Raw genomic sequence first — 12,974 nt, 5'->3', positions numbered from 1 at the left:
CTCCATATGTTCCCCATCAGGCTTGTTTAACCAAATGTCAAACATGTCCTCTGGTCTGGTCGACTAATGATTCGATGTCCTTCCTGTGTTTTGTTGTTTTAATAAGAATAATTTCCCTGTTTGAGTCAGCTGATGATAACAGATTTTTGTCTTTTTTTTTTTTTACAGGATTGTCCTCAGATTCTGCCGTCCACACAGATTTATGTTCCTGTCGGCGTCCCGAAGCCCATCACGCTGTCGGCCCGGAACCTTCCGCAGCCTCAGTCCGGTCAGAGGAACTACGAGTGCATCTTCCACATCCAGGGAGAGACGTACAGTGTGACGGCGCTGCGCTTCAACAGCTCCAGCATCCAGTGTCAGAAAACCACAGTGAGTCACACACACCATCTCACACGAGTCTTCAAGACTCCATACAGCGACGTTACACTGACAAGCACTTGTCTTTAAAGAATAGCTGTTTATTGTGACAGAAACATACTGAAGTATTTCACACTTGAGGTTTGGTGTACACGACCATTCAAAAGTTTGTGGTCAGTATGGTCTTTTTCTTTTTTTCAGTAAGGATGCATTAAATTGATCAAAAGTGACAGTAAAGACATTTATAATGTTACAAAATATTCTATTTCAAATAAAGGCTGATATTTTGAACTTTCTATTCATCAGAGAATAAAATGTATCACAGTTTCCACAAAAATATGAAGCAACACAAATGTTTTCAACATTGATAATAATCAGAAATGTTTCTTGAGCAGCAAATCAGCATATTAGAATGATTTCTGAAGGATCATGTGACACTTATGAAAGCCCATTTCCACCACATTAGAAAAGAAATCATTCTTTGGTAAATCATAATTGTGAGATGAAAAGTCAAAATTATAACAGAAGTCACAGTTATTAGAAGAAAAAAATCATGATTATTACATAAACATTATTTTATGTAAATATAATTTACAAAATAATTGTTTTTATATTTAAACAATTATATTTTTTATACTTATTACTTTTTATGTCATAATTTTGGCTTTTTCTTATAGTTGCTCATAATTTAGTTTTTTATCTTATGACCGTATCTCATAATTTCAACGTTTTATATCGAAATTAGGAATGTTTATTTTATTATGAATTACAAAAGCATGTTTTTTTTTCTTATGTGTCAGAAATGGACTTCCATATACACTGAAAATTCAGCTTTGCATCACAGCAATAAATTACATTTTAACATATAATCACACAGAAAACAGGTATTTCAAATTGTATAAATATTTCACAATATTACTGTATTTATGATAAAATAAATGCAGCCTTGGTGAGCAGTAGAGACTTCTTTCAAAAACATTAAAAAGTCTTAACTGACTACAAACTATTGAAAGCCTGTTTAATGTCCGCTATAGTGCCTCGTGTGGCAGTGCTGAGAATGCAGCATGAACTTGCATTGTTAAAGGGTTAGTTCACTCAAAAATGAAAATAATGTCATTTATTACTCACCCTCATGTCGTTCTACACCCGTAAGACCTTCGTTCATTTTCGGAACACAAATTTTGATGAAATCCGATGGCTCAGTGAGGCCTCTATAGACAGCAATGCCACTGAAAATCTCAAGATCCATAAAGGTACTAAAAACATATTTAAAACAGTTCTTAAGAGTTCAGTGGTTCTACCTTCATATTATAAAGCGACGAGAATACTTTTTGTGCACCAAAAAAACAAAATAACAACTTTTCAACAATATCTCATGATGGACAATTTCAAAACAATGCTTCGGAGCTTTACGAATCGAATCAGTGGTCCGGAGTGCCAAAGTCACACGATTTCAGCTGTGTAGCCGTTTGATAGCCGTTTGAATCACTGATTCATGGCCATCATGAGATATTGTTGAAAAGTCATTATTTTGTTTTTTTGGCGACACAAAAAGTATTCTCGTTGCTTTATAATATTAAGGTAGAACCACTGAACTCACATGAACTGTTTTAAATATGTTTTAGTACCTTTATGGATCTTGAGAGTTTCAGTGGCATTGCTGTCTATGGAGGCCTCACTGAGCCATCAGATTTAATCAAAAATATCTTAAATATCTTACTTTGTGATCTTATGGGTGTAAAACGACATGAGGGTGAGTAATAAATGACATTATTTTCATTTTTGGGTGAACTATCCCTTTAAAGGGTTAGTTCACCCAAAAATTAAAGTTATCCCGTGATTTACTCACCCTCAAGCTATCCTAGGTTTATATGACAATCTTCTTTCAGACGAACACAATCCGAGATATATTTAAAAATATCCTTAGTCCTCCAAGGTTTATAATGGTTGTGAATGGTAACTCACATTCTGAAGACAGAAAAAATGCATCCATCCATTAAAAAAAGTTATCCATGCGGCTCCAGGGGGTTAATAAAGGCCTTTTGAAGCGAAGGAATGTGTTTTTGTAAGAAAAATATCCATATATAAAATTTTATAAATTCGAATAACGAGCTTCCGGTGGACGACCGCCATTTACCATTCACAACCATTATAAACCTTGGAGGACTAAGGATATTTTTAAATATATCTCGGATTGTGTTCGTCTGAAAGAAGATTGTCATATAAACCTAGGATGGCTTGAGGATGAGTAAATCATGGGATAATTTTCATTTTTGGGTGAACTATCCCTTTAATTGTGGTCCAAAACATTTCAGAAGTCAAGTGGCAACAACACACGAAATAGAGCTTGCATTAGTGTTTGCGTTCACGTCCTTGCATAGAGTAACTCACAGTGAAAAGCATCATGCTTATCACTGTATGCTGATATAATCTTCACATTAATATCAGCAGTGCTACATTGATTGAAACCTTGATGGAAGGTTAGTCTGAATCTGATGGTCTAAAATCAATGAGCTCAGCTCCTTTCACATGATCAAATCAGACACATGCATGTACATACAGACACGCCAGCGTATGTGACGCTCCTGATAACGTGTGCTGGGTCTTAACAGATCAATACAATAATGAGAATGCTAATCTACAGTTTGTGTGTGCGTGTGTGTGTTCTGGTTATTTATCCAGAGTGGAAAGATTAAAGTGAACTTGTGTTATTCCTACACACACACTGTTGCAAACATACTTAATAACTGGCGCATTGATCTAATAAGGAGAATGCCAGATGAGAACAGTATTTATATCCAAACACACTCACACACACGCAGACAGTGTCTCATTGTTTTGTTGAAGCAGCACAGATGGTGAAGGATTCGTCCTGCTGTCCATTAGTTGAAAGCAGAAACTTATTTGGCAGACTTTAAGCATTATAAACAGTCAGGCCTGTCTAGATGGGTGTGTGTTTTTGGACACGAGCTTCTTGTTGTCTGGGTTTGGCTGTGTGTTCCTCTCTGGATGATACGGTTGTATTGTGTTATTGTGGTTTCCATCTGAAGGCTCTTCTTGCACCCTAGTGGTCAGAACGCACCCAAAAACTGCATCAGCGTCACACACAAACACACTCCGCCTCTTCAGCCTCCTTCCTCGTGGCGTCTGTACCGCATCCAGACGCTCAGAGCTGTGATCGTGAGCTGGCGCTCGGCTGCATGGGAAAACCACAGCTGACATTCCTCTGACTGGATACAGCTGCACATGGAAAGCAGGAAGTGAGAGAGGCTCATGGGAAATGTGGTTTGAAGGGCTGTCAAGCTAGATAATTACAAATTTATTTCTGACATTTTATCTCTTCTGCTCACCAAAGCTGCATTTATTAGATTAAAAATACAGTAAAAACAGTAAGATTGAGAAATGTTATTGTGATTTTAAAATAACTGTTTTCTATGTGAATATATTATAAAATGTAATTTATTCCTGTGATCAAAGCTGACTTTTCAGCACCATTACTCCAGTCTTCAGTGTCACGTGATCCTTCAGAAATCATTCTAATGTGCTGATTTGCTGCTCAAGATTATTATCAATGTTGAAAACAGTTGTGCTGCTTTATATTTTTGTGGAAACCGTGATACACTTTTTACAGAATAGAAAGTTCAGCATTTATTTGAAATAGAAATCTTTTGTAACAGTATGAATGTTTTATGAAGACAGTAAAACTGACGTACGATATCAGCACAGACTGTCATTGTGTTTAATTCATCTTCCTTTATGAAGCTCTTTCAGTCTGTCAGAAAACAGGCTGAACGGAGAATAGAAACTAATAGAGCGGCTCTCATACAGCTGATGATGGCGGCAGGTGTGTGCGCGTGTGTGTGTGTGTGTGTGAGAGAGAGAGAGAGAGAGAGAGAGAGTGTGTGTGTGTGTGTGTGTGTGTGTGTGTGTGTGTGTGTGTGTGTGTGTGTGAGAGAGAGAGAGAGTGTGCGTGTATCTGTGTGTGTTTGTGTGAGGCGCAGCAGAGTTCTGATGAGAACCAATTAGAGGAGACACCGATAAAAAATGATGATTAATTACAGTGTGAGAGCGACACAGCAGTAATAGATACTACGGTAAAGAAAAATGAAGAAAGAGAGGACGAAGAGAGATGGAGACTGTAGCCGGGGGCGTTCAGAAGCAGAAGAGGCTTTTAGAAACTCACTGCACCTGCTTCAGTGAGAGAGAAGAGAGAGTGTGTGTCTGTGTGTGTGTCTGTGGGTGTCGGGACAACAGATATAGACCTGGTTTAAATTATTAATCACTCAAGAGAAGTAGTTTACAATTGAATATGCAGGGACTTGAGAGTAATTATTATTGTAATGGTAGTTGTAATGGTATGAAGATGAATCTGAATGATGCATGATTCTCTCACTCTTAACTGACGTACAGATGGAAAACAATAAGCCACAAGCTGTGGCAACAGCAATATAAGACTATTTTGCAACATTTAATTTCACACTATTTTGTTCTATACTCATCTCTGTTGTATGTGCTTTGCATCTCTGCTTTGTATGTGTATATATATCTTTGAATAAGCAACAAATAAGGCTGAATCTGGTTGAATGAGACGAGTTTGATATAAGCACACACTCTTATTATATATAATATGCAATCTTAGAAGAAAAGTTTCCACAGTATATAGAACCTTAAACGGTTCTGTCAGGTGCTTCATATATAGAAACTTTTAGGAGTTCCATCATTTTATAGATTTATATATTTTATTAATATTTTAATGAACTTTTTATGAATTAAACAGCTTGTAAACATACTTTATCACTAGAAAACATCTGAAATAATCCATTAAACGTGAAAGTATTGTGCAATCATTTAAAACATTTGTCCTTATGTAGAACCATTTTGGCTTTAAAAGAAGAACCCTAGGATTATATATAGAACCCCACTGAACATTTGCATCAGGGGGATTGAGACATGTTCCCACAGCGAGGGTCCTGCTCCAGGACACAATAGACAGGGTCAGAGGAAGGACAAGATCATTAAACCATCAGCTGAACGCCACTAAATCAACATCCTTCACATGTCCCACATGAGACTTGAACCACCAACCGTCTGATTACTGCTGTGACGGTGTGAAGATCAGGCCGACAAAACAAAAGCAAGACAACAACTTGGCTTATTATACTAAAAAAAAAAAAAATCACTAGTTTATTTTTATTTATTTTTTGGAGTTTGTTTTAACTTCAATGTCATTTTGCTTTTTTCATCTTTGCTTTTGTCTGTATACATGCATTTATTTATTCATGCACTTACAATATTGTTGTATGCATTAATGCATTTATTTATTTATGCATGCATTAATGCATTTATTTATTCATTTATTTATTTACACACCGTATTCATGCATTTATTTATGCATGCTTTAATGCATTTATTTATTTATTTATGCACTTACAATATTTGTGCATGCTTTTATTTATTGTTTATGCACTTACAGTATGCATGCATTAATCCATTTATTTATGCCCTTACAGTATTTATGTATTTACACACTTAAAATATTTATGCATGCATTAATGCATTTATTTATGCACCTACAGTATTTATTTATTATAAGTATTTATGCATGTATTAATGAATTTATTAATGCATGCATTATTTTTTTTCCCCATTTTCATTTTTAAATTAGTTTTCACTGCTGGTATTTATTGTTGTAGTGATTTTGGTTAACAGTAATAATCTTGGTGAGGCAAGGAAATAGGAAGCACATGTTCTGCTGTGGGCGTCTGTGTTCTCTTTTTATAGAACACATATATTAGTAAATGAAATCAAACCCTATTGCAGTGATTATCATCTAATACAGGCCACTCACACACGCAAGCACACTGTCCTCTTCAGCCTTGCCGTGTCATTTCTCGTTTATTTAATTAGGCGAGCGTTCGTCTTCCCACGCTGGTGAGAGGTTAACCGGCTGCTCAAACTCGTCAGTCTCTCGCCAAATGAATCGATCGCACGTCTGCAGCCTGCAGGGTGAATGAATTACCATAACATACATGTAAGACAGACCAGAGCTCTTTTTTACAGACCATAAATCATGTTTCATTTCTGAGCTAATGAGAGACCAAATCATTAGCGCTTAGTTAATTATCCGTAGCTCACGTGTGCAAATGGAAATAATGAATGACAGATGAGTGTGTGCTTTATACTAAGACAGGTATCACTGTTATCGCGTATATGTGAGGTTAGTGATTAGATACCTCTGTTGTGTGTGCTTTCTAACAACTGAATGCAGGCCTTCTCTCAAAATAACCAATTATCTGAGCATGACTGGTACCGAATCCCTCTCGCTCTCTTTCTGAAGCATTTCATTTATTTATTCCTCCGTGTTGCTGCTCTCGGCGCTGTGGTGAAGCGCTGTAGTGCTCCTTCATTAATCTCTATTCAGTGATTCATGCTGTCGCTCTCTCCGGCGGTTCAGACGTGTCTCTGTGTGTTTCCTCATGTGAGTCCTGCTGACTTCACCATCACCAACACTGATACACACACACATGAATATTCCTCCTGCTCTCCTGTAGTCTCTCATCTATGACTGAGGTCTGGGACTACATTCCTTATTTTTCTAATATATTAACCCTTTCATGCATGAATTATGACAACCTCAGTCAGGATTTTTTTTCTATGTGTTTTTATTGCTCTTAGGGCATGAAATAAGATCTGAACTATTTTTACACATATTTTTCAGAGATTTTCAGGTGTCCACTTGAGTGGACAGTATGCGTTATTGGTTTTAACTGAAGAGATACTGTTTTGAACATAATACAGTAATAGCACTGTGTGTATTCACTGTGTAATCATATGAAAACTATAAAATATATACAAAAAATATAATTAGTTATTGCAAAAGCAATTGAGTTTTTTTCTGTTCGACCAGCAGACGAAGAACTTCATACAAGTTGAACGTTGCATGTCAGTGATACAACTCTTTGGAAACCCAACTCAGACTATTTGTAGATAACGCTCATGCTCCCTCCAGTCCACCACAGTGTGTTGATTTACCCTTAGCTGATAATTCTGATTGTTTAAAATGGTCAAATTTCTACCGTAGCTCTCCACTCTGAGAAGCCCTCAGATTGAAATCTACATTGATCTATTGATGTTTTTAGACTGTGGAAACAAAACTAGCGATCAGATGTTTTCAATCTCTGAAATGAGCAGTGTTGGTAACGCATTACGCAATCAGATTACTTTTTTTGACGTAACTGCAAATTACATTCTAATAACACAAATACATTTATAAGTTAGTGCAGATGAAGTATTTTCAAGAACAACAGTCACAGTAATAGTATGAATTGTAGCTGAAATATATAGTGGACAGATGATTAATCAGAATTTCCTCCAATTCTAAAATTAAAAGATTAGTTCACCCAAAAATGAAAATTCTGAATGACTTTCATTAATGACTTTTCATTCATTAATGACTTTTCATTCTGACCTGATCTTCGGAACACAAATTAAGATATTTTTTATGAAACTCGAGAGGTTTTTTTTTTTTTTATCCCCCATAGACAGCAATTTAACCACCACATTCAAGGTCCAGAAAGGTACTAAAGACATCTTTAAAATAGTCCACGTGACTGCAGTGGTTCAACCTGAATTTTATGAAGTGACGAATACATTTTGTACGCAAAAACAAAACAAAAATAACAAACGTAAACAACATAGGAGAATGACATAGAAGAGAAGAGATTGTTGAATAAAGTCATTATTTTTGTTTTGTTTTTGCAAAACAAAAATAAAAATTTAATAAATATATGACTCCTTAGATGTTACTTGATGTTACAACACTTTTAGGATGTGCTCACACTAGGTGCTCTGAACCGTGCCCGAGCGCGTTTGACCCCCAAAGCCCTGTTCGTTTGACAAGTGTGATCGTTCCGTGCCCGGGTGCAGTTCGTTTAGCCGTCTCTGGCCCGCTTGGAAGAGGTGGGCCAGAGCACGGTTCGGTTGGGCTCGAGCGCGGTTCGCATGCAGTGTGAGCGCTAACCGTGCTGGAGCACGGAACAGCTATTCTTTGTGTGCGCTACTGTCATCATTACGACGGCAAACATCTTTATTACTACTTTGATAGTACACTTCAATTCATGTACTTAATTTGAGTGTATTTGGGTTTATAACGGGTCTGGTTCTCACCTTATTGATGAACAGGAATTGTAGTTTGCGAGTAAAGCTCCAAATCGTGCACGGTTCAAGGCAACCATGCCTAGTGTGAGTACACCCTAATTTACCTGCAACAGTCTTCTAGGATAGAAGGAATAGATGGATATTCCGGAGCAACTTGGCATTTATGACTGGCCGTCAGCCATCTTGGTTTGGAGAGAGAGAAAAAAAAAAAAAAAACCCACACACAACGGCTTGCCTCAGGGTGGAATTGTATAGGATGAATCACTAAAGTCCACTGTAGTGGTTGATGTGCAACTGTGCAGTCAAAACCCATGCATATCCACGGAAATGGCTTTTTGAATAGCACTGTAGTGACCTCTATGTGTGAAAGAGTTAAATATATTTAAAACCATTAATAAATGATTATCTATGTAAATCTAATAAAGTGTAACATAATGTGACAAATGAGTGTAAATTGTTTACTTTCTGACGTCATTACGGAAATAAAATGGGTTATGAATGATGTTGCATGTTAAAACCATTGTATTTTCAAAAGCAATGATTTCTCTGTAACCATAAAACTAGCAACCAAAACACTCAGAACAGCCTAGTAACTGCATAGCAACACATTAAAAACCAAACACACACACACATACACACACCTGAAGCTCCTCTCAAGGACCTGTAATATTTTAAGCAAACAACAGTCATGTTAAATAAAAGAACTAGAAGATGTTTGTCTTGGGAAAATGTCCAGTGGGAGAACAGTCTCACTGAAACTTTAATGACAGGGAGGAAGAGTTAAGTACGGATGAAAGGGGTTGTTGCTGATGGATGTTTTTTGGGCTGATTTCTTCTGCCCTTTACTCCGGGTGACCAAAGACATGAGTTCAGAAGGACATTGTTCTGTAAACCCTTCACTGTGTGCAGTATACATGCAGCGGCTCCTAACTAAATATCATATTATGACAGAGTAAAGGTCGAGAACAGTCCCATGTGATTTGCATGTTAAAGCAACCGTCTAACATGACCCTAGCAAGTTTTGCATGGTCAAGCACTGTTCATTTTTACTATAAATCTTAATCATTCATGCATGTTTTAATCGCATTACACTAATTTGTGTTTTTGTGTTGCAGTATAACTATGAAGGAAGTGACATCAGCGATCTCCCTGTTGATCTGTCTGTGGTGTGGAATGGAAACTTTATCATCGACAACCCTTACAACATACAAGGTAACCGTGGCAACCACTGCGGCATGCTGTAGCGGGTAGCCTAGCAACCTTCACAGTATGCTGCAGAGAGTTGCAGCATTTATAAATGTTTCAGAGCATCTTTTGCTTGTGTAAACAAGTGTGCTTTCACAATTTGTAAGCAGGAAAAGTAGGTGCAATATTGTAATAAATGATTCCTGTCCTTCAGCGCTGTTGTGCTGCTCATTTGTGATTGATAATCCTGGCATCATTTTAATCTCATGCTGCTGTCCATTCACAGCAGATGTGGGATATTTCACAACTGTTAAGGTGATGATACACGAGGCGAGTTTTTGAGCAATGTTGCTGGGTAATGTTGCCGTCAGTGGGAAACCTGGTGAGACACAGGGCAACTAATTAGGGCAACGGACAGTTGGCAGCAACCAGATACAAGCAAATCTATTGCTAACCCAATAAATACTTCATTATAAACACTTGTTAGGCACTTTATTTTAACTTTTCAAATATTTTCTTCGTTTTTATTAAATATAAATGCCTTTTTGATCTGATTTATGATGGGAAAAGGGAGAAGAGCGAGTTTGGCAAAAGGTGAGGTAAATAGGTTGTTTGCACATGACGTCATTGCTGCACGCGAAATGTGGCTGGAGGGCAAGGAGTGATTTTTCTGTATAGGAATCCTATCACAAACTCAAAATTCCTATGTTTTGCGTCGTTTATGGTTGCTCAAATCTATCAAACCAAGAAACCACAATGAGCTTTTATCGTTTACGTAACTTATATCGTTTTTTAACTTTAAAATTTTGCGTCTGCCGATACTGAAATGAATATGGATACCTGCTTACCTTTTTTTGTTTTTGAACTTGAACACTGCGTGACGGCAGCTTCACATTCTCTATATCTACGTCCTCGATGGCAGTCAAGTCTTTCAATTCACTAGAAAAATCGCTCCTCTTCATAACATAAGGTTCACGTCCAAAATATGTTGTGATTTTCTGTTTACTGTTCTAAACCAGCACAGTACGGACTTTTCTCCATCTCTTCCATTCTAATCTTCACTGCTTGCCCTCCACATTAATTTTGCGCGTCACCAGAACCACATAATTGCAAACAACCTATTCCCTGTTTTGGGCCGCCATCTTGTTTGAATTTTTTCTGAAATCTCCAAGCCAGTCACGTGATCGGATGCTAGCATTCTGATTGGAGGATCTCAAAAAACTGCCCACGACAGATCTAAAGTATCCAGATAGAAATTTGTTGCTCATTCTCAATGGGAAAGTTGCCCGGCAACATTGCTCAAAAAGTTGCCCCGTGTATCATCACCTTTACTTCTGACCATAAGTTCCATTGACTGTGTCTGAATAGAGCATTCAGAGAAATAAAATGGCAGTGTTACCATTTGCAGTTTTTTGATTGTCCACAAAGACCAAAGACAGAGGATAGATGGTGTCAGAGGTTTTTTCAGTCTATTCGATGCCAAATATGATCATCCTCATGCGTAGGATCCAGACCTTAAAAATACGTCTAAATATTATTTGGAAAATATTTAGTTTCTATTAAGTTAATTATTGTTTTTCTTCTCATTATAGCACTGAACTGTTAGATTGATCAAAAATGTATTTTAATCTTATTATTTATTTATTTTACTCATTTATTTACTTATTTAATTTCTTATTTTAATATAATTTTATGTATCTATATATTGATCTATTTATTTTAATAAAAAAAATAATTTTATTTAATCATTTATTTACTTATTTTTCTTATTTTAATATAATTTTAATTATTTTATCTATTTATTTATTTTAATCAAATATTTATTTATTTTCTTTAATATAATTTTGTGTATCTATTTATTTTAATTAAATATTTTTATTTTAATCTTATTTATTTATCTATTTTCTTATTTTTAATATATTTTTAATTAATTAATAAATCTATTATTTTATTCTTATATTTTTATTTTAATGTATTTTTTGTTCATTTTAATATTATTTATTGTTTAGTTACTTATTTTCGTATTTTAATCTTTTGTTTGTTTGTTTGCTTGTTTGTTTGTTTGTTTGTTTGTTTGTTTGTTTGTTTTAATCCATTTTTAATTTATTTTTTACATTTTTACACTGTTTTTCTCTGAACATTTTCCCAGATAGCATCAGAAGCTTTGAGTTGTGTGTTGAATGAATCAATACTGAATTTACTTAAGCTGGACAACGACACCATTTTCTTTAAGAGCTGCTGTGCAGCCAAAATTATTTATCCGTTACCACTGGAAAGCTGCTTTGACACAATCTGCATTGTAAAAAGTGCTATATAAATAAAGGTGACTTGTCTTGACTTGACTAGTTTCCAAGTGCTGCTCTGTTGCACTTTTGTGAGTAGCAAGCTTAAAAGTTCAACATCCTGGTTTGAAGGGGATGCAGCATGAGATTTAGATAGTTTCAGTATGTCCAAAATCTTACATGGAGCTGTCTTCCTCTCTCCAGCGCACCTGTATAAGTGTTATGCGTTGAGGGAGAGCTGTGGTTTGTGTCTGAAGGCCGACCCCAGCTTTGAGTGCGGCTGGTGCGTTCAGGACAGGAAGTGCTCTCTGCGGCAGGAATGTGCCCAGCCGGAGAACACGTGGATGCACGCCACTGCCGGCAACAGCCGCTGCACGCACCCGCGCATCACCAAGGTCAGTTACACAACAAACCAGCGATATGGGTTTTTTGTATTATGCGGATTTCGGTATTTACCAACCTGAGCAGTATGACTGTAAATCGCTTAAATCCAAGGAGAAATAATTGCTGCATTTTCAAATGCATTTAAAATACATTTATTTAATGCATGGATACTGTAACCTTAAATGCTGCTCCATGTTTGTGTCTTACATACTTTGCTTTCAAACATTAAAATTTGTAAGGAGACTTAATTATAAATCTGTTGTCAACAAAAGAGATGTTTTATGTTCTCCCTATGCTTTCCAACAAAATAACAGCTCTGTTTTAGTGTTTGAAAGCAAAAAGTATTAAATGTTAGTATTATAATTTTACTGTTATTCTTTAAATAAAAGTATTGTTATTGTTATTATTAATGATTATTTACATTTTTAATTTACAGTACAATAGTATTATTGCTATAATGTTTATTGATTTTTTTTAAAAAAATGTATTTATAAAATATTATTTTGATTAAAAATAATTATTATTATTATTGTTAGTGATTTTTAATGTTCTTCAAAATAATATTTTACTATTTACATTTTAAAAATAAAAAATCAGTAAACATTACTA

General features: G+C 35.9%; 1 protein-coding gene across 1 annotated transcript in view; it reads left to right on the top strand.

The window, feature by feature from the left end:
• The window catches only part of plxna1b (plexin A1b), a 137,444-nt gene that overhangs the window by 88,889 nt on the left and 35,581 nt on the right, over positions 1-12,974 (top strand). Inside the window, exons 10-12 of the mRNA XM_051896889.1 lie at positions 169-369; positions 9,630-9,726; positions 12,186-12,376. Of these exons, the coding sequence (XP_051752849.1) occupies positions 169-369; positions 9,630-9,726; positions 12,186-12,376 (489 nt within the window). The remainder of the gene's footprint in view (positions 1-168; positions 370-9,629; positions 9,727-12,185; positions 12,377-12,974) is intronic.

This window comes from Ctenopharyngodon idella, chromosome 6, assembly GCF_019924925.1.
Source record: "Ctenopharyngodon idella isolate HZGC_01 chromosome 6, HZGC01, whole genome shotgun sequence".
Lineage (NCBI taxonomy): Eukaryota > Metazoa > Chordata > Actinopteri > Cypriniformes > Xenocyprididae > Ctenopharyngodon > Ctenopharyngodon idella.
This window is presented reverse-complemented; position numbering and strand designations above follow the sequence as displayed.